The 24,281-nt window shown below is 36.7% G+C and overlaps 1 protein-coding gene across 2 annotated transcripts in view; it reads right to left on the bottom strand.

The window, feature by feature from the left end:
- The window catches only part of mib1 (E3 ubiquitin-protein ligase mind bomb 1), a 501,099-nt gene that overhangs the window by 57,823 nt on the left and 418,995 nt on the right, over positions 1-24,281 (bottom strand). For both annotated transcript variants that reach the window (XM_090372633.1, XM_090372634.1), the window contains 2 exons: positions 15,790-15,971; positions 149-341 (listed from right to left, as the gene is read on the bottom strand). In XM_090372633.1, coding sequence (XP_090228759.1) covers positions 149-341; positions 15,790-15,971 — 375 coding nt within the window. The remainder of the gene's footprint in view (positions 1-148; positions 342-15,789; positions 15,972-24,281) is intronic.

The following is a 24,281-nucleotide window of genomic DNA, read 5'->3' as shown; positions in this document are numbered from 1 at the left end:
AAATAAAAATGCTGTTAAATTTTTTTTTAAAGATGGCGTTCAATTATTTATTATTATTATTTTTTCACATGGCAGGAATTAATAGTAGTTGTTGTTAAAAGATCACATAGTATAAATTACAGGAATACAATCCACAGTATAAACTTACTTTGATTCTTGACTGTACAGGTTCTTTACACATAAGACATTTTCTAACTCTGGGTGAACATAGAGAACACGTTGCAATGTGACCACAAGGACCAAATAAGGTATCTCTTTTCATGTCTGAGCATACCATACATTCTTCTAGAGTATCTTGATCATTCGATGATGAATTATTGGATGGTTCAGCCATTTGATTGCTACACAAAACAGATGAATTTGCTAGTCCATAACATTGGGTGTAATAAAATCATAATCATGTGACACAATTAAGAAGGCTCCTACCTTGTAGATGAAATACACAAAACAATTCATGCACATATTGGTCTTTATACTTAATGAGATGCAGCCACTTCATGTTTTTTTGTCAGCTTTTAAACAAAAATCAGGTGTTATAGCATGACAATTAAATCATAAGTGTTGCAACTCAATAAACAATGGACAATAAAATTAGAATAATCTGTTCTTATTGCAATGTTGCTTTTCAGAATATGTATTTTGTTTGGAACACATATACACTTTCAACAAAGAAGTGTGTTATGTAACAAAAGCAATATTGCATTTCTAAACGGCAGATGTACTGTATTTTCCCATGTATAAGACCCACCTTAATTTTAGGGCCTAAAATTTGAAAAAAAAAAAAATGTATTACATAAAGTTATTGAACTCAAGTTTTATTCATCATAAAATTCATACAACTCATCACTGTCAAAACTCCCATCCATTAGCTTGTCCTCATCGTGTCTGATGACGAATCACTGTCTTCATATATTGCCTTGTCCTCAGTTCCATCTATGGCATTTGAAATGCCACACTTCTTAAATGACTTGACAATGATCTCAATCTTGATATTATCCCAGGATCTTTTCATCCAGGTAAAAACTTCTCCTATAGTTTGTTTCTTCACTCTTCCTGCTGGTGTCAAAATGTCCCCAGAAGACTTCATCCATTGGTTCCATTCGTCTCTTGTGGCAGCTTTGAAGGGTTTGTTAATGCTGACATCAAGTGGTTGGAGCTGGGATGTCAAGCCTCCAGGTATGATGGCAAGTTTTGTTTTTTGCTCTGCAGCAATCTTCTTTGTATTTTTTGTTATGTGTGCCCTGAACTGATCAAGCACCAATAGGGCAGGTTTGCATAAGAGCCCACCTGGTCTCCTACTCCAAACTTTCTCAAACCAGATCTTCATCCCATCCTGATCCATCCAACCCTTGTCATGAACGTGGACAATCACTCCTCGAGGAATGTCCTCTTTTGGCTTTGTTTTGCGTTTGAAAATCAGCATAGGAGGCAGCTTGGTTCCGTCGGCACAACAAGCTACAACAACTGTATAATGGCTCTTTTCATGTCCACTTGTCTTCACAGTTAGTTTTCACCCCTTCTTATCAACAGTTCTATTACTTGGGACATCAAATTGAAGGGGGACTTTGTCCATATTTGCAATCTGTCCCAACTCAAACTGATGTGTCTTCCGACATTGAATGACAAAACGATGAAATTCAAGGACCTTCTGCTCATAGCTTTCAGGCAAGTCTGGTGTGTGTACACATGCTTAGTCCATTCCGTTTCATGAACCTGAAGCACTAATTGTGTCCTCCTTTGAAATCAGTAACTTCTTTTTCATCAACAATCCTTCTTGCCTCATGCTGAACCATCTTTGTGGACACAGGAATTCCACTTGCCCTTTGCTCCTCAATCCATATCTTCAATTCCCTCTCTAAATCAGGCCATTTTGCTGACTTGCCTCTAATGGCCTTCTTCTGCTGTGGCGTTTTCAGTAGGGTTTCTTCTTTCCATAGCCAGTCTCAGATTGTTTTCTCAGTTGGAGGAGGACCAAACTTACATTCAGCAGCACGATTTCCATTCACTTTTGCAAACTGGATCACTTTTAACTTGAATTCAGCACTGTACGAAAATCTTTTCTGAGCCATTTCTGGGCAGAACGTGGCAAAACGTAACCTAATATACCGGTAACAAGTGCGAAAAGGCGGGAAGTGAGTAAAAAAAATCTACAACCACTATAAGACGCACCCAGTTTTTAGACCCCAAATTTTTAGAAAAAAGGTGTGTCTTATACATGGGGAAATACGGTAAATCTGATTATGGGTAAAGCTAAAGTAAATTCAGATGCATTTTAACAGATTCCAATGAAAAATACCTCCCCTATCCTTCAATTCTTAACTGCAAAACATTTTTTAAATGCAACAGATGATTAAAGGTATAGCTGTATGCTGTCTTTGCCATCTAGACACTGGATGGCATACTGCAGCAAATGGCAAATGAAGAATAGTTTGAATTTAGTTCAAGCAGAAACTTAAACCAGCATTCACAGGCTAGCCACATAGGTTCAGTTACTGCTGACTAGTGTAGAGAATATTGCATGAATATCTATTGCATCTCTAGCATGTACATACTTTAACCTATCACAATGACTATAATTCTACCAGTGGGTTTTTAATAAACATGTAATAGATCTGCTCTTCACAAGTAAGCTGCTGATAACAGATGATGCTTCATTCATGAAAAGTAGAATCCTCATTTTTTGCAACACGTATGTGGAAAGTGGTGGTGGTGGGGACTGATACCCCGTATGAGCTCTGCAACTCCAGCAATGCTTCTCAATCAATGTCTTTTGTGGAATAACAGGTCATTCATTCTTCTTTGGCTTATGGAGAAGAGGTCTTTAAGATTAGTGGTCTCTACTACTCCTGCTGAGTTTGACAATCATTACATGCCATGCAAAGGTCATATTTAGGCATGAAGGGGCCATTTTAAACATTTGCCACTTAAAGATAAATAAATAAAAAAATGTACTTTTATTTAGCACTATTAATGATAACCACAAAACCTTCAATTTACCGATTTTTGCTTAATACCAAGAAGCTTCTACAGTCCAAAATTTTGAAATCCAGAAACTTGCAAAATATGGAACACGGGAATGGTTAATAAAGTCTGGTTTATTTGTTCTGGTACTTGAACTATTAAACAGTTGCAGAACATGAACACCAGCTGACCATTGGCCAATGAGCTATATTCCTGTTATATATATATACTTTTTATTATTATTATTTTTTTTTTTTTTGGTAATGTCATTAAGAAACCAAGAAAGGATAAGCAAATAAGCAATGACAACAGTGAAGTTAGCAGCTGGTCTGAAAGAAAACAAAATAGACATAATTATGAATAAAGTTGATTCCAAAAGGTAGATTCTGATGAATACTGCATAACAGTCAGTTGATATGTTATTTTTATGTTGGCATTCTGACAATCTATGACAGGGCTGTCCAAATCTTAACAGCCTAAGGGTTTGCATGTGCTAATTTTATTACTCTAAAGGATGAAAATACTGATTTGCATAATTTAACAAAAGAAGAATTTTTATATAAGCAACACTGTAAAATCTCTTTTGTTGGCAAAAGATTAACATCTGATAGTACTTGTCTATAAAAGAGAGCTAAGTACATTGGTTTACGCACTTTTACAAAAGAGAATTCTTGTATATATGCTCTTGTAAATCTCTTTATTTTGAAAATAAGGGAAATGTTTTTATGGGCCACATATTAACTGACAGGCATCATATGGTCTATATGTTGGCTAATGGATGGCCCTGATCTATGATATTAAGAAGTAACAATAAAAATTGTTTAACACATTTAACACATTAGATAACGTAAAAAAATATCTGATACACTTCACTTTTCTGCTCAAGCAGTGTGACTCTATGTAACATCACAACCAGCATAGTTTTTAATGTAAAATGAATCTAGATAATGAATGGCATGGTAACCCAAATTTTGGTTTCAATTTTCTTTGGCTAGATCATGGCATATTGATCATGATATAATTACATTTTTGAAAACAAAACAACAAAAAAAAAACAAACAGAAAGATGGCCAAGAATCTTTTTTTATTAATATTATGCCAATTAATATGTTCAGGTCATTATAAATAAATTTTCTGTTTATACTCTGGCACGACAACCAAGTCAGTAGAGTTTACAATAAATCACCAATACAAATATTTATCGTATTTAGTAGTCACGGGCTTGAACCCCGGTCCAGTCAAGGAACGCGTGCTATGCACTCTCGCTCCTGACCACTCGGCTACGGCACATTAAAACAACGTAGTGAGGAAAGCAATCATTCTGCAATAAAGACAATTTAATGTGATGAGAGCTTCCAAAAAAAAAAAAAAAGTTGGTTCCATTTAGAAACACAAAAATCCAGATTTAGCTGTTTGAACAACCTATCAACTATTCTCAGTGGAATCTTTGCATAACTGAAGAAACAAACACAGGGTAAAGAGGAAGGAGGGGAAGACAACAAGCATGGTGATAGGATCCTATATAACATATATGTTAATTGGAAGTTTCACTGCTCGTTTCTGTTGGAAAGGAAGGGGTTTTGGTGATTTTGGTTTTCATTCTTATTCTGGGGGTCACAAAAAGTTACAAACATTGGGATTACTTGATGACTGCTATCAGAGGCAGACTGGGTCAAATATTCTAACCGAGGAAAACATGTAGCAGTCTTCTAGTCATACTAGTGTTTATGGTCAAAATCACACTGGCCTCCAATCCACTTACCAGGAGAGTCTTATGGCCAGTCTGCCTCTGCAGCCTTAAATCCTGAGGCATGTGCTTCTGCGTTAGAGATGTAGGTCCTTGAAGGCATACATTTCCAACAGAGTCCTGTTTCATCTAGATTGAAAATCTGATCTAATGTGTAGCCACTACCTTCAATTATTTTCTGTACCACAGGTGGAAATACCTTTGCAGCTTCCTCATCTGCACTTGCGGCTTCACCAAACAGTTTAACATTGTGAAAAAGAGTAGCAGTGTTTCAAGCCACTAAACCGGCCGCTACTAGCATTAAAAGGAGCCACTTCTGCAGGATTTGGTGATTTCTTTTTAAGGTCTGTGAGAAAGCTTGCTCCCAATTTTTTATTTTTGGTTTGGTCTTCAATCCATATACTTAGCAATCATTCCATTTCTTCTATTTCTTTAGGCTTTGTTCTAATTAACTTTGGGGCACTTGAAGTTGTTCCAGCTATACATGTAGTTTTTATTTTTGTGGCATTGTCTCTGATGGTGCGCAATGTGGATTCACTTAAGCCTCTTGCTCTTGAGATATCATGTTCTTTCATTTCTTTCAAAACGTTCTATTATTTCAAGTTTCTCTTCTATACTTAATGCTTTTCTTTTGCACTCTCATTTATATGTTTCACACACACACACACACACACACACACACACACACACACACACACACACACACACACACACACACACACACACACACACACACACACACACACACACACACAAGGTTCGTATGTGTGTGTGTGTGTGTGTGGTGAGAATATTGCTTAGCTTCTTGGAACCAGGACACTTACCCACATCTGGGATGCTGCATGAATACTTTTTATAAAGAAAAGTTAACAAATGCAGGAGAACAGTCCAAGACACACACACTTGTAGGATAACACATGCGGGTGAACTAACTGAGGCCACTATTCATGTAACAAGGGATGAATGGCAGCCAATTGATTTCATTGGCACTCAGAGTCAAGAACATTGTAGGTTTACTGAGCTGTCTAGGCTTATCGAACTGACACACACACACACACACACACACACACACACACACACACACACACACACACACACACACACACACACACACACACACACACACACACACACACACAAGGTTCGTATGTGTGTGTGTGGGGTGAGAATAGTGTGTTTCTGCCTTAAAGGCAGAAACACACTATTCTCACCTCACGTATGAGCTCCCATGTAAACATGTCAAATGTCAAATGTGTGAGAGTGTGAGAGCTATATTTCCCATTTAGTTGTATTGATCGGAGACCATGTATGCTTACATACATAGCTTAATTAAACTGTAATATATACATACTAATTGATATTTTCTGTTCAGTGGCATTTTTTTTGGATACGAAAACATCTTTGGTGGCATCTACTAAATTTCGGACTGAAATAAAACCAATATGTCATGATTTTGCGACACAAAAATGAAGTCTCACAAAATCATAACAGAATAATGAATTCCAAGGGAACAAAAGAGGTGTCAATGGTGGAAACGACGATTTTGCACACGTCATTTCCATGTCACAAAATCATGTATCAACACGATTTTGTCGATTTCATTGGCACTCACAGTCAAGAACATTGTAGGTTTACTGAGCTGTCTAATTATAGTGAATAGATTGCACTTACATTGAGCCTCATAGTAGGTCAAGTTTGGGAATGTCCTTAGGAAGGCCAAATTGTTTTCAATACTGCTGTTAATGTATTCTTTGAATTGAACTTGCTCACAGGTCAGTTTTTTATCTTTACCTATGCATCTGAAAGCCACCGTCAATGATTCTCTCATTCTCAATTTCATTATCTTCATTGCTATGTAAAGGAGATGATATGGAGTAATGGTGCATTGATCAGATTGTCTGAGCTCGCTTGTTGGCATCATGAATAGAGTCACATGTAAATTCTCTCACAAAACGTTATGAATTGTCCAAGATAAATGCTGGGAAAGGACAGTTCCTCTGTGTGCTCATCAATTAGTAAGCTCTGTGGTACATTAGTTTTTTCCTGGGACAATTCTAAGATATTTATTATTGCGCCACAATGTTTGCTGTTGGGTGATGAGATTTTCCTCGATCAGAACCACTTCGCTTATGTTGTCTTTAGCCAAATTAAGTTCCATGTGACTGTCATCAAAGAATGATTGATCTATTGTGATTTGATACAATCAATAGAGAGGCGTGTCAACCAAATATCGAAGCCCCACTTTAACAATTCGCGTTCTTATTAACCCGATCAAAGAGCTTGACTTGTGTATTTTCTTGTGTTTTATATGCACAAATAAGGTGCCTAAGAGAAGAATGATGATATCCAGCTCAGGACCCTGGGGTGCCAAGGAAGATTGACTGAAACAGGCACATCGATCACTTGGCCCAGAATACTGAATTGTCTATATGCATGTCTTAGGCACCTTATTTGTGCATATAAAACACAAGAAAATACACAAGTTAAGCTCTCTGATCGGGTTAATAAGAATGCGAATTGTTAAAGTGTGGCTTCGATATTTGGTTGACATGCCTCTCTATTGATTGTATCAAATCACAATAGATCTCTTTCTAAGTGATTTCCTTCTACTTCTGAATCTCTCTCTCTCTCTCTCTCGTCATAAGCCTCAGGCTTCCTTGCACCATATGGCTAATAATAATAATAGATTGGACCATCGTGTTGACTAAAATAGGCACATCAGGAGCACAACAGGAGTGTGCAGCGCCTGTGTGCAAAAATTTATATGGCACCCCATTAATTAAAAACATCAGAAAATAATATTCTAAAATTCAACGAATTTTACCTCTGGCCTCCTGGCACCTGTGGGCATCGCACACATGGACGGTGTGCCCCTGAGGCACATTGCCCAAATGCCATATTGTCCATATGTGTGTCCCAGGGGCCTTATTTGCATGAATAGTAAGCAAGGAGACATAAGCATCTCTGTCACTAAATCCAACTTCGGTAAATGCAATGGAATTTCTGGGTAGACAAAGCCATTCCACTTAGATAGTGCTGGAATGGTATTGTTCATAAAATGATCCTTTACAGCTATTACACACAAGGATCCTGTCGACGTCAACACTGAGAAATGCAGTGAGTATAAATGGTGCATCTTTAGCAGCTGGTTTCTTTGTGTCGTTTTTGAACCACAGAAGACCACAAACGTTGCAAACATAACAAAAATCATTTTTCATAAATATCCTTTCAAACTCTCAATGTGCATTCTTAAGTAAATAGTAGTCAGTGTAAAGAAAAGGAGCTTTGTCATTTGTTGTTGGTATTGGGCTTAACGACACAAGGGCTACTGAGGCCAAATTGTGTTTGTTCACTGTTTATTTACAGGCAACATATAGTTATAGATGTTGAATCATATGCTCCTGTACAAGCCAATATGTTTCAGATACAATAAAAGTTCTTCAGTATTTGCTTCAATTCCTAAGAAATGAAATAAATCAGGTAATATAATCAACATGGAGAGTGACTGAAAAGTGTTTGACTGGATGGTTGAATGTAAAGGACAATCAACCAAAAAATGACGGACCGTAAGTTGCGTCTGACAGGATGAGCACTGAGGTGGGGTTTCTCCCAATAACAGAAAGAGATGAGTGTGATTAATGTGTCCAATTCTCAGCTTGTCAATACCACTTCCTTTCGTCTGTCTCATCTTAAGCCAGAGAGCCACAGCTTTGGATCTTCTTTTATTTGGCACAGTTTATTGTTGGTGTTACTTTTCCAGATATGTGACCAATTATCGAAGCATGCTTTGCAAATGATGGGTTTATAGTCAGTGTGAGGAGCCTGAGGATGTTGTAAGAGAGATAATTGTGGATGTTTAGCAGCAAGATCAGCACTTTCATTTCCTGGAATACCAGAATGGCCAGGAATCCAACAAAAACTGATTGACTGATTGGACATGCTGCAGGAGATTAGCTGGGAATGAATGTCTTTCAGGATAGGATGAGAAATTCTTCCTTATGGCAGGTGAGATGGAAAGTTCAATAATTTTACTAAATGCTAATTTGATGGCATAAAACTCAGCTGTGAAGACACTGCATGCTAATGGTAATGAGGCTGTAACAGTAAGTGAATGAAACACTGCAGCAGCACCTACCATACTGGCAGTTTTCAATCCGTCAGCATAGATTTTATAGGCATGGGAGTTCAGAGTAGAGTGAGCTGAGTGCAACTGCCTGATATTACAGGGAGGTACGACATTCTTTCCCCACTGAAGAAAGTGTACATCGTGAGAGGCAGAAATGTATGTCCAAGATGGAACAGGTGCAGCTGTATCCTGAAAAATATCATTGAAATCGATATTCCAAATCTGAACAAGCTCTTTTACCCCGAGTGAAGCAGGTCTATTTTCATTTGGCTTGCTCTCAGAAAAAATCCCAACGAGTATTATAAAGATACTCCCAACTGGGGGTGCGATGGAAGATTCTGGGTCTTAGCCATGTATTGTAGTAGTAATCCTTTGTTTTCCTACAAAGATGTAATGGAGGATCATGCACTTCAATATAAAGGCTTTGGATTGGAGAAGTCCTGAAAGCACCCAAAGCAGTCCTCAGAGCACTGTGCTGGATCACATTTAGACATCGTAAAGTAGTGCTTCTGGCAGAGTCATATACTGGACAACCATAATCTAAGTGTGACTGGATTAAAGTTCTGTAAAGATGCATTAAAGTATACCGATCAGCTCCCCTAGACACGGACGAGACTGATCGAAGTATGTTCAAATATTTTAGACATGTAGTTCTTAAGTGAGTAATGTGAGCCTGGAAGTTCAGCTTGCTGTCTAATATCAGTCCAAGAAATCTAACAGTAGTGACAAGTGGGATTGGAGTATCATTTATTTGCAAGTCAACATCAGGATGGAGAACCCATCGCTTGGAAAAGTGAGTGGCAGTACATTTCTTTTCTGATAGTCGATAACTGTTCCACGAAGTCCAGGATTCTATTTTGTTTATGGCAAAGGAGCTCCCGTTCGATGGTACTGATACTTTGAAACTGACAGGAAATGGTAGGGTTGTCTGCATACAAATATGTTTCAACAGTTTTTGGGATATTTTCTGTTATGCTGCTAACTAGGATTGCAAATAGTGTTGGACTAAGTATCAATACCTGCAGGACTACTTCTTCCTGAATGTGAGAAGCAGAGAGTATGTTTTTATATAGGACCTGAAAAGAATGCAACTGCAGGAAATTTTGAATTATTTCAGGCAAATGGCCCCTAAGTCCCAGATGGTAAATATCCATAAGAATACCATGATGCCAGGTAGTGTCAAATGCCTTTTCAAGGTCTAAGTTGACTATAACTAGATGTTGTTTCCTGACAAAGGCATTGCTGATGTGAGATACGGCTTCGATTAGCATGTTAAGGTTGATCTATTTTTTTGAAAGCCGTACTGATGATCTGGTAGCAGATTCTGTGACATCATGATATAAGTGCGCCTTGTGTGGACCAGCCTTTCAAAAATTTTACCCAAGAAACTTGTGGGAGATATGGGCCTATAATTTTGAACCAGGGAAGGATCTTTGCCTGGTTTTGGTATGGCAATAATGAAAGAATGGAGCCAGGAAAAAGGATAGGTATTTTCACAGAAGATCTCATTGTAGAAGATCTACAAGGTATGCAAGTCCTTTTCAGGTAAATGTTTCAGCATAATGTAATGAATACCATCTGGGCCTGCGGCACTATTGGATGATCTATTTAATGATTCTTTGAGTTCTGTTAACATAGTGTTGGTTGTATGGGAAGCAGCGGTACATGAAGAAGTTGATTTTATGATGTTCTGCACCTGCTTTAATGTTTCGGAAAGAGGATGCATAGAAAGCAGAAGCAACTTCTTCAGGAGTACATTAAGTCTTTCCCTTTCCAATGAAGTATTGGAGAGGGCAGTCAAACAAATTTGTCATTTAGGGCCTCTGTATCCTTCGCCAGATGAGTCATATGTCGGTGTCTCTTGTTATGGTTGAGGTAAAGGTAATCCATGAGTCACGTTTTGCTTTACGTCTAATTTCTCTTGCTTTTGCTTTAAGTCTCTATTAAGCAATTAAGTTACTGGTGGTAGGATACATGCAGAATTATTCCAAGCATGATTTTTCTCCTATTTGGCATTAAAGCACTCTGTATTCCACTAGTGATTCCAGTGGGTGCTGGCACTTTATTAGGTATATCCATGCTGTACACACAAATGGTTAGTCCCACCATGTTGTAAGTCACATGACCACAGTTGTTGATATAAATGCAACAGAACAACCTTCCTAGTACCAGTTAAGCATACAAACCATAGCAAGAATGGGAAAAAGGAGTAATCTAACGGACTTCGAATGTAGCATGGTAGTAGGTGCAAGATGTGCTGGACAAAGCATCTCTGAAATGACAGTTCTCCTGAAATTTTCACGCACCACAGTTTCAAGGGTGTATCGAGAATAGTGCAACGAACAGAAAACATCCTCTCAACGGCACTCCTGTGGAAGAAAATCGCTTGTTGATGAGAGAGGTCAGAGGAGGATGGCTAGAATTGTGCAAGTAAACAGATGGGCCAAAATGTCCCACATCACCTCAGAACACAACCTTGGTGCGCAGAACAAAATATCGCAACAAACCACAAGTTGCACTTTGTTGCGAATGGGCTACAACAGCCGACGGCCACATCACATACCTTTGTTATCAAAGAACAAATTAAAGGACTAGACTATCGAGGATTGGAAAACAGTTGCTTGGTCTGACGAGTCGAAGTTCCTGGTGCATCACGTTGATGGAAGGCTCAGAATTTGGCAAAAACAACGAAATCTGTGGACCTGTCATGTCTGACGACTACTGTGCAAGGTGGTGGGGGCAGTGTTATGGTGTGGGGAATGTTTTCTTAGCACACGTTGGGTCCATTGATACCCATAGATTCACGTATGAATGCCACATCGTACCTAAACATCGTTGCTGACCAAGTGCATTTGTTCATGTTGACAGTTTACCCTCAGTCAGATGGTTATTTCCATCAGGATAATGTGCCGGTGCACACAGCCCGAATCATTATGGAATGGTTACAGGAACATGACAATGAATTTTCTTTGCTGCAGTGGCCTACTCAGTCCTCAGATCTCAAACCTATTGAACATCTTTGGGATGAGCTGGAAAGGGCTGTTTGCTGCAGGCCTACACTTCCGTCGAATCTCAAGGAACTGCATGGTACTCTATTCCTATACCACATTTTCAGCACCTTGTTCAATCCATGCCTAGACGAATTCAGGCTGTTTTGAAGGCTAAAGGAGGCTCAACACGCTATTAGATACACCTAGGTAGGTGTATCTAATAAAGTGGCAGCACAGTTTTTGTTGCATACACTGTGCTGCGGCTAATGCTTCCATTTGCAATGGAAGCATTAGCCGCAGTCAGAATCTGGTTGGCTATGTAAGTGGTTACATTATCAATTGTTTTCTGTTGAATATAAATTCTATCTAAAAGGATTTTAGAAGAATAGCCATCCCAATTCGCTTTATTAAACTTCCAATTGGATTGTTGATTAGGATTTTGAGTTACCACTGTTTGTATTGAGCATATGATTGGAAAGTGATCGCTATTAAAGGAATCAGATAATACCGACCATATCATAATTGGAAAGATGGATGGTGAAGAAATTGCAAAGTCAACTGCAGAAGTAGATCCTACACGCAGGTAGATATAGGTAGGAGATCCAGAGTCAAGTAAATTAAGATCTTTGTTATTTATAAATTCCTCAATCAATTTGCCTTTTCTGTCCATTGTAGTGGACCCCCACAATGTATGGTGTCCATTAAAGTCATCGAAAAGACAAATTGGAGTTTGGAGTTGAGTAATGAGGTTGTCAAGTTGACTGCAGAAGTGGTAGAGATGGCGGAATATAAATGGAAACAAGGGTAACTGAAATACCCACTGCAATGTGAGCAGCCACAGCTTCTAGATTGGTTCTTAATTGGATTGGTCTGGATAGTAAGTTAGAATTAACAAGAATGGCTACTCCTCCACGTGCCGTGCTGAAGACTCTGAGTTCCTATCTTGTCTATAGATTGTATAAGTTGAGAATTTTGGGTGACAAGAATGTCTCCTGGAAGCATATGCCTATGGGATTGAATTGAGCTAATAAATCCCTTAAGTCATCGGAATGACTGCTTAGTCCTCTACAGTTCCATTGTATGATGTTATGCATTATTTAGGTTTGGCTGAGGACGATTCATCAGATTGCTTTTTGTGTGCTGGGCATTTTTTTCGTTCTTTTTTTGGGAAGGAAGGGCATCCAGTATCCATAGTGTCATTTGCATGAAGCTCTAATATAGATTCCTCGTAATCAGAGTGTACATCTACTTCCATACTGTTGGTTGGCGATTTGATTTTCTTACAGTCTTTGGTAGTTTCTGATTTTTTGCTGTCATGTGATGCAGTTAGAGTATCAGTTGGGATACTAATTGGAGCGTTAGTTGCTTTGCTGGTTTTAGTTTTAGGAGAATCTTTTGTGGAGGCTAATAAGGTTGCTTTAACCCAGTTCACCAGAAAGGTGTTCAGTGGTATTGATACATCAGTTTGAACTGCAATTGACAGATGGCTTCGGGTACAAGATGCATAAGACAGACTAGATATGGTCAACAAAATTTGTCTGCGTGCCTCAGGATATGTCACTTTATGTTCAATTTTGTACTTTTGAATTTTCTTTCCAGTTTTCCACATATTGCATGATTTAGAAAAGGCAGGATGGCTTCCTTTGCAGCTGGGACAAACCAGAGTTGTAGCTGAGCAATCTGCTTGTGTATGATCCTTTGAGCCACATATAGGACAGATTGCATCACCTTTGCATGCCTACCTGCTAGGAGTGGCCATAATTCTGGCATTTAAAACAATGAATAGGATTTAGAATGTATAGCTGAAATCGGCAGTTTAAATAGCCAACTTTTATGGTGGATGGCAAATCAGGAGTGCTGAAAGTTAAAATGATGGAACAAGATTTCCATCTTTTTTAATCATTATGCATCTCACACTGATTACCTTCTGATTACTCAGTTCCTGAACTAACTCCTTCTCAGGCACAGCAAGTAGATCCTACTCTGCAATCACTCCTTTCAATGAATTTAAGGTATTGTGGGGAGTAACAGATACTGGCAGCCCACCAAATATAGTTGTCTTTAATAGCCACTCAGAATGTTTGGAGGTGGCTGTTTCTACTAGAAGGTCTCCGGATTGTAGTCGCTTCACCATTTTGGGTGATCCAGCGATAGATTCCAAATATTTTTGTATCATAAATGATAATAACTTTCCCACAGGCTGAGTGGACAGAGAGTGTATCACCAAAAGGTTAGGACACCCTGCTTCTCTTCAAAGCCTTTTAGATTGGTTGGTGCCATTTTCATTAGATATGTCTGTCCTTGAGCTTGATCGCTCTAAGGGGAAAATTATTTAGGTCCATCATTGCTCCTTTTAGCCCTGGGAAGAGTGACTTTCTTCTTCCAGGTTATTGGATCCGCCATGCGGAGGCAGGAGTGGTGCCACCAGCGACCAAGCGGTTGCAGAAGTTAAGAGTTTGTTAGTAATTAATATATATATATATATATATATACACACACCCTAAGTAAAGAAAGGTAGATTTCCTTTCTGAGTTCTTACTTCAATACTTTAAGTAAAGAACTACTTGAAGTGAAAAAAAAGAGAAAAGTCTCTAGAAAAGAATTGAAACTTTATCGCTAGGAAAGAGCACTCTATACAACACAGAGAAAATCGCTTGTCACTATCGCTTAGAACTCAGAGCCGCTTGATCATTTAAACTTATCTGCTCTGCAATTGGAGAAGTGTTCCGTTGTACATAATTAATATTCACTTCAGGTACATTATTGTTAGACCTTCATCAACCAGCTGGCATTGCTTGTTGAAGGCACTGCTAAATCCAATGTTTGATTTTCTGTTTGTCATTTATGCAATCTCAGTCTTTGTCATTCTTGCACACTCATTGCTACCTTCACCTTTATTTTGTTAGGTTGGCTTGGTCAATACTCTTGACAATGCTCTGCATTTGACTTTGGCATCATTGACCACAAAGGCTATAGTAGTGTGGCATTTAGTCCTTTTCACTGCTCAGAAAATTATTGATGTGAAAACATCTATAGCAGCACCTAACAATGGAATGTAAATTGGAATGCAATGCAAATTGCAATAATACAAATACTTATATTGCTGCAATCATACTATTCAACAAATGGTTACAATCAAATGGGTAATTAAGCTATTTGCTTGGATTTCGTTAACCTCTTCCAAACGTTAATTCAGTAGAGTAAGTAGTGGGCGTGTGCATAAAACATTACATCGTTCACAGAGGCGGATTTAACAGCGTACGCACCGGGCGTGCGCCCTGGGCCTCGATTTCTGAAGGGCCCACGCAAAACCTCAACAAATTAGTTGAACATATTAGTTCAAAACTTTGTGATTATTATTATGCTATTATTAATTATATTATACATATATTATATTCAAATTTTATTGGAAATAAAACATTAATAGTAGATAATATTTTTTATTTATTTAAAAAAATTGTTAACAGTATTTTTATTTTCCCTGTCTCTCTCGTTTTTTTACGGAGCCCAATATTTTCTTCTGCACCCGGGGCCTCAACCGACCTTAATCCGCTCCTGATCGTTCATACTAAATATTTTGGACTGAAGTATGACACTGACGTTGATTCAATAGAGTAAGTAGTGGGCATGAGCATAAAATGTTACATTGTTCATGACTTCGGTTCTAGCTGTTTGATTTTAAAATGGTTCTGATTTTTGTCAAAGATGTTTTCACATAAAACATCTTTCATGTGTACAGGGTACACATGCAGCTTTTTTTTAATAGGCAAACAAACAAAAGGGTACTCAGTTCATCTATCATTCCACTGGATGAACATCTGTACAATACTGCAATTACTAACTTCACAACAAGAAATTTATATAAGCAAGCTACTTATAAAATTGATTTTTTAAGTAAAAAAATGATAAAAGAATAAATTGTATGAAAATGATAACCAATTTATATATGCAGGAGTAAAAATTACCTTGATCTTTCTTTGTGACATTTTGCCAGAGCTTTGCAAAGGTTTGGATCTGGACATAGATCAAGTGGAGTTTGGCCTTTTTTGTTTTTGATATTCAAGTCAGCACCATTAGAAACAAGGAAACAAGCAATAGAAGCACTGCTTTTTTTATCAGCACCTTGCGTTCCTAATCCCATCAACAGCTGAAAAGGCAAAAAAATATATATATTTTTACTGTTGTTTATATGAAGGGGGAAGGGATGTTAAGTTAAACATACTGATTAACATTTAATGCTTAAATTCCTGGGATAGAGCTCAATTTTTGCTATTGGTCCTACTGCGAACATACATCAACTACTTAAAAAATGGCAATGAGTGCTTTAGTTTAATTCAAGTTCAAGAAAATATATACAAGAAACAAGCATTATACAAATTTATGGTGACAAGTACATTTTTTTTTTTTTTTTTTTTTTTTATTACTGGTTAAATATAGTTTATATAGTTTATTGCAGTGGTGGCAAAGTCTTTTATCATCAAAACCAGCTTTTGAATATCACTTTGAAAATACATATAAAGAGAGGAAGACTAAGCTCAACAACCTCAGGGGCTCACATCTGGTGAGTATGGGTCATGGCACACCCAGGGTCCCGAGCTGGATATCATCATTCTTCTTTTTCTTGGTGATTCCCTTCTTTCTTTCTCTCTCTCTCAGCGTAATTCAGAAAAAAAATTTTTTTTTTTTTTTTTGGCTGGTGCAGTATAAACTTCTCTCAAACCCCCTAATAGTTCATATTTTAAAATATCTGATGCTGAATGTTCAAAGGTGTATGCTTTAAAATAATAGCATTTCATTATCATCATAATTTCATTCTAGAATAGTACACGCACACATCCAACTGTTTAGTACTCATATCAGTTGTTGCTTAATCATAGCAAAAGTGAAAAATTAATATTTCTTGTTAAGTTTTTGTACAATTTCCTCTTGAAAGTGAAGGCTCAGACCACAGGCAATTTCATACATCATTTTACTAGCTTCTTTTGATAATTAATTTTAATATCTGGAAACATATATGTAAACTGTCTGTACACTATGCAATATGATGAGAAAGATTACCCTACTGCATGGTGCAAGTTTCAAAGTCTATATAATTTTTGCCTTTGTAACTTGTTCAGCATTCATACTCTATCATTAAGAAAGAGTTTCTGAGAATTTACTACTTCCACTTCTAAAGAAATGGATGCAGATACAGAAGGTTTGGTATTAAACTTATTCTGTCTTTCATGCAGAATGCAACTTATCACACCTCTATGACTTTTGAGTTTTACCATAAAATTTGTTTCCTACTAGTCCCAATTTCAAAACCTTTCTTGCACAAAGTACATTATTATCCTGCTCATCAAGTTAACTTTTGCTGCATTTAAGGGTTTTGTGGCATAGTTATAAAGTTTCAAACAGAAACACAAATCACTGTTTCACTAAATTTGAACTAACCAAAAAAGAAAGATATATACAATCAATGAGGGATACTTTTAATGTTACAACAGTTAACCCCAACATTCTATATTTCTATCAATGAGGTTATTTTTAGTTTGGATGAGAAGTTTTTGTTGTTATTTGGTTTTTAGGAGCATTAACAACTAAGGCCATATTGCTCCAGGGATATTCAGTGGTCATTCCCTGACCTTTCTGCATCCTCCATATTTGGTGGTCATGGGCTCGAACACCGGTCTAATCAAGAAGAGTGTGCTACGCACTGCTGCTCCTGCCCACCTGGCTATGGAGGTGCCAGGATGAGAAGTCACAGTGTAACAGTAGCATATTCTTACCAAAGAAAAACATTGTGAGGCAGCATGAATGAATTTCTGAATGTTTACAGAAAATTAGTAGAACTCTATCCCAGAAAGCAAATTCATGAAGTTATTCAATTAATAGCTGAATTAACTCACTATGTACATAGCTCTTGAGTTGCTTGTAAATTCAGCCATTAATTTAACAATTTCATGAACTTGCTTCTTAGGATAGAGTTCTATTAATTTTTCATGATGATTTCAGAAAATCAGTAATACATAGAAAGGTCAATGCTTACTCTTTTTGTAATGCATATCCTACCATAAATCACTTACTAATGCCAATGATTTATGTGAGTTATTGCAAGCAGCAATGCATCATTTACTGTATAGTCTTGGATGTGTATAGTATACTAATATCTTTCTTGTTCATGATTGCCATAAAAAAAAAAGAAAAACAGCATTCCACTGAACAGTGGAATACTGTTTTTAAAAGCAACACTAACAGACACTGAATGAATTGTTTTTACACATTCTAAAATATATGTTACTAGACAATTCACTAGAAAGTTTGATTTTATAGCAAAGACATACAATTTTTTAGATAACAATATGGAGATTTTTTTTTAACTGACTTAACTGTGACATCACAGATGAGCTTTCATTATTTCTGGATTGTTTTGGGGTCCATTTCTCATAATTCTGCCCTCCTCATTTATTTTCCTGCTTTGTTGGATACCTGCTTAATCTGAAACAGTCTGGTCCATCATTGAACCTCAAGAGTTTCCACTTTTTTGGTTTTTAGCTAGCGTTCTGAATTTAATTCTTTTAGATTTTATAATAATTTTCACAACTATATGCCTCTTTTATACTTTTAAATTTTATCCATTTTTATCCACTTTTTCCACTATTCTGCCATTCCTTGCTTTAGGTTATGTAGTTTACATTCTGACAGTATTTGTCTCTGCTGCTATATAACAGATAATTCATATAAAAAATAAAAATAAAATTAATACATAAGCCAGGTTACTACATGGTCCTTCAATCGGTTTGCCTTTGTGACAATTTGTCTAGCGATTCCATGACCATTATTGGCCTCATGGTCCTCCGCCAATATGGAGCATAATGGTCAGTATATTATTTTGTTACTTTGTTTTATTTTAGTAGTCTGTTTTAGTCCCTTTCTGGTGATACTTCATGTCTCTCAGAACTGGTACCTTACTTGGGGGGTGCTGCTAAATTATTATATAATTGGCGTTATTTTAAATATTAATTGGATTTAATTGAATTCTAAATTATTTGGAGACTTTTGGCTACAGTTTCTGTCTTGTTACCTTTACTTTCCCCCTCCCTGTTGATTTAATTTTTATGTTAACTTTTGCTATACAGATTTGCCATGCTGCTGGTTTATGTATTAATTTTATTTTTATTTTTTATATGAATTATCTGTTATGTACTGGGCATCATGTGGAGGATGTACATTTTGCTGCCTCTGGCGATAGCTTAATATTTATTTATTTTCTTATATACAGTCGAATCTCATTAATACAAAGTTTGGGGATGCCTAAATTTTCACATTTTGTAATAATGAGGTTCCCCAAAAGTGTCAAAATTTTACAGTTTTTTTTTTTTTTTTTGGGTACATACTATGTATCTAAGAATAATAATAAATAATAATATCAAAAATAAATGAAAAAATAAATTAATTTAAATTAATAAAATTAAAAATAAAAACAAAAGCCTTGTCTAACAATACAGAAATAACACTTTTTAAAGAGAAAAGCAATTAGGACAAAAACTGTTTGCACAGTTTTTGTCCTATTTGCATTTTTAACTGCAGCACAGACATTATCAAATGCAATAGTTGTTTCTTTATCAACATTACTGCAGGCCAACACATTCTCTATTATGCTCAATTTTGGGCATCTTTTTTAGATGGCTGTGTGTGTGTGTGTGCGTGCATGTGTGCGCGTGCTTCTTCACTTTCACTGTCGCTGGTAACAAAAACATCATCGTTTTGTTTGGTTCTCAGTAGCTCTTATGGTGTTAGCATTGCTGTGCTGGCAACTTCACCCACCTTCACAAACCCTTCAAATTCGTCAACAAAATCCATATGCTCCTTCAAATGCCACATTCCTCAATGTTGCTATCCCATTTGTCTGACGGACCATGTTTTTCAATGATATTCTCTCCAAAGCCAATCTTTCTGAAGCAGTTGATTATTACACTTGATGCAATACTATCCCAAGCAATAAGATTACGGATAGCATCCAAGACATTCCAAATTGGCTGCAAATTGTTCCCTCCTTCTATGTTGCAGATCAAGTACCTTATCAGGTGGGCTCTATACGCTCTCTCGAGGTTATAAATAATGCCTTGATCCAGTGGCAGCACAAAACTAGTAGTACTGGAAGGTAAAAACAGCAGCATATTTGTCAACTTCTCGGTAGAATGTGCTGTACAACGATCTAGAATCGTCAAAATGTTCCTTTTTTCTGAAGCCATTCTTCTGTCCACCTTTGATAACCAAGACTGAAAAACTTTGACTGTAAGCCAAGCACTTCTATTGGCCTCATAATCACAGGGAAATTAGTTAACTTCTTTAAAACATCTTGGCTTGGAAAACTTACCAATCACAAGTGGGCACAGTTTTGTACTGCCATCTGAATTGCAGCATAACAGAACAGTGAGTCTTTGTTTACTTAATTTTTTTTTGTTTGGCAGCAAATTATAAAATAAACCTGTCTCATCAAGAGTCTTATGTCAATATATTATCCATTTGAATCTAATACCAATGACTTTTTGTAAATTAGTTCTCACTACTGATGACGTTCAGTCAGCCATTTATTGGCTTAAAGATTTCACTGCTGCTGGTCCTGATACCCTCCGTGCTCTTTTCTTCAAGAAAAGCAGTTCCTCTCTAGTCCAATTCCTACAAAGAGGCCTAGTCATCCATATATATATATATATATATATATAAAAAAACAGGATGAGAAAGCCATGCCTAGCAAATCTATCGACCTATTATCATACTGAATACAACTGAAAAAATTTTGAACTCTATTTTATAAATATTTTAGTTCCTACATTCATCCATTCATCAATAATCATCAGTATGCTTTTCTTCCCATGAAATCAACTGTGAAAATCAAGCCTCGTTCTCCCATTTCCTACAAATTAATTTGGGCAAAGGAAATCAAACTGATTCACTATTCCTTGATATTTCACATGCATTTGATTCTGTTCACATTGATCTTCTGCTCTTCAAGCTTTCATCTCATGGTCTATGACCCCTTTACTGTATTTGCTTGAGTCACTGCTTAGAAACCGTAAACTATCAGTAATAATTGATGATATTCCATAAACTCCATTTACTGTTTCGCAAGGTGTTTCTCAAGGCTCACCCTTGGGTTTGCTTTTTTTTATTATTTACATTAATGATCTGTCAACTTTACAAAGTTATCTATTCTTCAACTGACAGTGAACTCCAGTCCTGTCTTGATTCTCTTTCAAAAATAATTTGTTTCTAAACTCATTAAAATGTAAATTTTGTTGCTTTCACTCGAATTGTGCAGTTAGGCTCTCAGTGTTTTGATTATTATATTGGAAAATCTCTAATTGGAAGTACTGATACATTCAAGGACTGAGGGGTCCTATTCTGATCTGATCTTCATTCCTCTTGCCATGTCAATCACATAATATCTCAGACTTCAAAATCTCTTGGCTTAATTAAGCATTCTTTCTTGATTTTTAAGATTGGCAAAGTTATAATTCTTCTCTACAAGCAGCTTATACTTGCCATTTTTGATTACTGTGATATTATTTGGTTCCCAAAACAAATATCTTTCTCACAGACTTGAGCGAATTCAAATCAAATTCATTAAATTCTTATGCTTTTGAAATTGCCTTGCCTTTCATCATTGAAGCTATGGAGCTCTTTTTCATTGCTTCAGAAGAGTTCCTCTTCTCTCCAGACAACAACTCTATGAGTCTCTTTTTGTCTACAATATCATACTCTATTATCAATTATTTATCTATTCTTAAACAAATAGTGAAAGATATTTGAACAAATACTGTTCAATATACCCCACCTGAACTCATGATAAAATTAATTTCTCACTGCCTGTCCCTCATACTCAACACTCACTAGGTAGCCCTCTGTTCATTTCCTTCAGATACTGAATAATCACAACACTGACTTAAATCATCTATGTATAAGAAATTGCTTTTTACTCTGTTTTGTCAATCCAAATTTTATATATATTTTAATACTAGCAATTTCTTTGTATTGATTCTCTGTAATGCTCAGCTTTCTCACCAATATCTACAGATTGTGTGCCCTGTGGGTGAGAAGTTTGTAAATAAATAAATAAATAAAATGCATGAAGGGTGTGAAAATATAATCATAACCAAAATTTACATATGAAACTAATAATAAAATAAATGATCAATACAAACTAAATCAGCATCAAAATACTGTACAACTTTGGGAATTTCCTGTACTACTGAGTATAATTTTGACAATTCATAAAACAAACTTGATGGTATTTCTCCACTTGTTCTGAAAACCTGTGCTCCTGAACTTACTCCCATTCTTTGCCACCTCTTTTTCATTTTCTTATTCCAAAGGTGTTTTTCCTTCTGCTTGGAAATTTGCTCATATCCAGCCAGTTCCTAAAAAGGGTTACAAATTCCTCCCATTCAATTATCGCCCCACTGCAATTACTTCTACTCTTTCTAAAGTAATGGAGAAATCAATTAACCGCCAACTCTTAAACTACCTAGAAACCTTCCGTCTGATCAATGATCACCAGTATGGATTCCGCCAGTGTCAATCCACTGGTGATAGTCTGGCTCATGTTACCCATTCATGGACAAATTTAATGGAAAAGTTTGGTGAAACACAAGCAGTTGCTCTTGACATCTCAAATGCAAGGTGTTTTGCAAGGTTTGGCATAAAGGTCTTCTAAACAAGTTTTCATCTTATGGTTTGCCTACTGTTTTTTGTAATTGATTATCCAGTTTCCTCTCTGACTGCTCACTGAGGGTGATGGTAGATGGCTTGCTGTCTTCTAACTTCTCCACTAATGCTGGTGTCCCCCAAGGTTCAGTTCTTTTCCCCACTCTTTTCCTCTTGTATATTAAGACCCTGATTGACCGGAAATCCTATCCATAGTTTTGCTGATGATAGCACATTGCATTCCACTTTCTGGTTTGAGAAACCTCGCTCTGCTCAATCAGCTTCAACTTCTCGAATATCTGCTAACAATTTCTTAAATGCCGATCTCTAGGTAATTCTCCAGTCGGGCAAAGACAACTTAGTTGATTTCAATTCTTCTAAAACTCAGTCCTGTCATATATCCCACAAAAAGGATTCTTCTGCTCCTATGCTTATCTTTGGTGGCAATCTGATTTCTAGGCAAGATGATATAGCTCTTTTTGGGATTACCCTGACTTCTAATCTCTCTTGGCACAAGCACATTGCAAATATTGCTTCCTCTGCATCTAAAAAACTTGGTTTTCTCTTTTGCTCTCGGCACTACTTTTCTTCCAAACAGCTATTCATTCTGTACAAATCACAAATCAGCCTTAACATAGAATATTGTTCCTACATCTGGGGCAGTGCCCCCAAAACCTCACTCAGGCTTCTAGATTCCATCGAGAAGAGGGCAGTTAGGTTAATTAATGACTCATCCCTAACAGAGTCTCTCCACTCTCTGTCTCACAGATATACTGTGTCTGCTGCATGCCTTTTCTATAGATACTTCCATGGGCACTATTCTTCTGAATTGGATTCTATAATTCCCGCTCTCTCTTTCAAACCAGTCCGAACACGTGCCACCACCACCAGCCAACATCCATTTACTGTCCAACTTCAAACTCACAGAACAAACTTTTCATCTCCTTTGTTTATTCATTCAACTACTGTTTTCTGGAACAACCTTCCTTCATACGTATTTCCTGAAAATTACAGTCTGCAGAAGTTCAAGTCTAATGTTAACAAATATCTTCCTTCGTCTTCTCATCCTCCAACCCATGCACAGTACTAAGTACTATAGGTTCTTATACCTCTCATGTTTGGAGCTTTCATAAAAAAAAAAAAAAAACTGGCTCTAGTTCTATTCATTTTTTTGTGACTATGATTCCATATTCTGACAACACAATAAAAGTGGATGATTTAAACACTTTGATCTATAAGCAGAAAACTCTTTTCCTATAGCAGTAAAGGTACATTTTAGAGCCTAGATTGTCCAGTCTACAGCATAGTTGTAATCTTTGCACAAATTTAAGAATTTTGCATGGAACCATATTTTATGAACCTAATTTTTTTTCCAAAACAATAAATTGACATATAGGATTTTGACCAGATGGCTAGCACCACAACCATCCTGGTAAGGCCTAAAAAAACTTGTCAAATGCCAGTTAGTGATATACAATATACATCATACTGGAATATTCTGCCAGTGTTATATATTATAATGCAGTATATATCTCTACATAGACAGTAAGGTAACACAAGTATACATACTGCATTCAAAATTTGCAAATTATAAGTAAGAGGACATGTTTCAATTATGTAAGAAATACAGGTCAAGCAGAAGCACTATGTTAATCAGTGCTTCCCTGTATGCAAGATATAAGCCAGTTAAATATTAAAACCTCGTGAAAAGCAATAACTGTAATTTCCGCAAATGTTGCTGTTTTCATAAATTTTTGGATATCTC

The sequence above is a fragment of the Mastigoproctus giganteus genome, chromosome 4 (assembly GCF_048544385.1).
Source record: "Mastigoproctus giganteus isolate SK-2022 chromosome 4, ASM4854438v1, whole genome shotgun sequence".
In the NCBI taxonomy this organism is placed as follows: domain Eukaryota; kingdom Metazoa; phylum Arthropoda; class Arachnida; order Uropygi; family Thelyphonidae; genus Mastigoproctus; species Mastigoproctus giganteus.
Note: the sequence above shows the minus strand (reverse complement) of the source record. Positions and strands in the feature narration are given on the sequence as shown.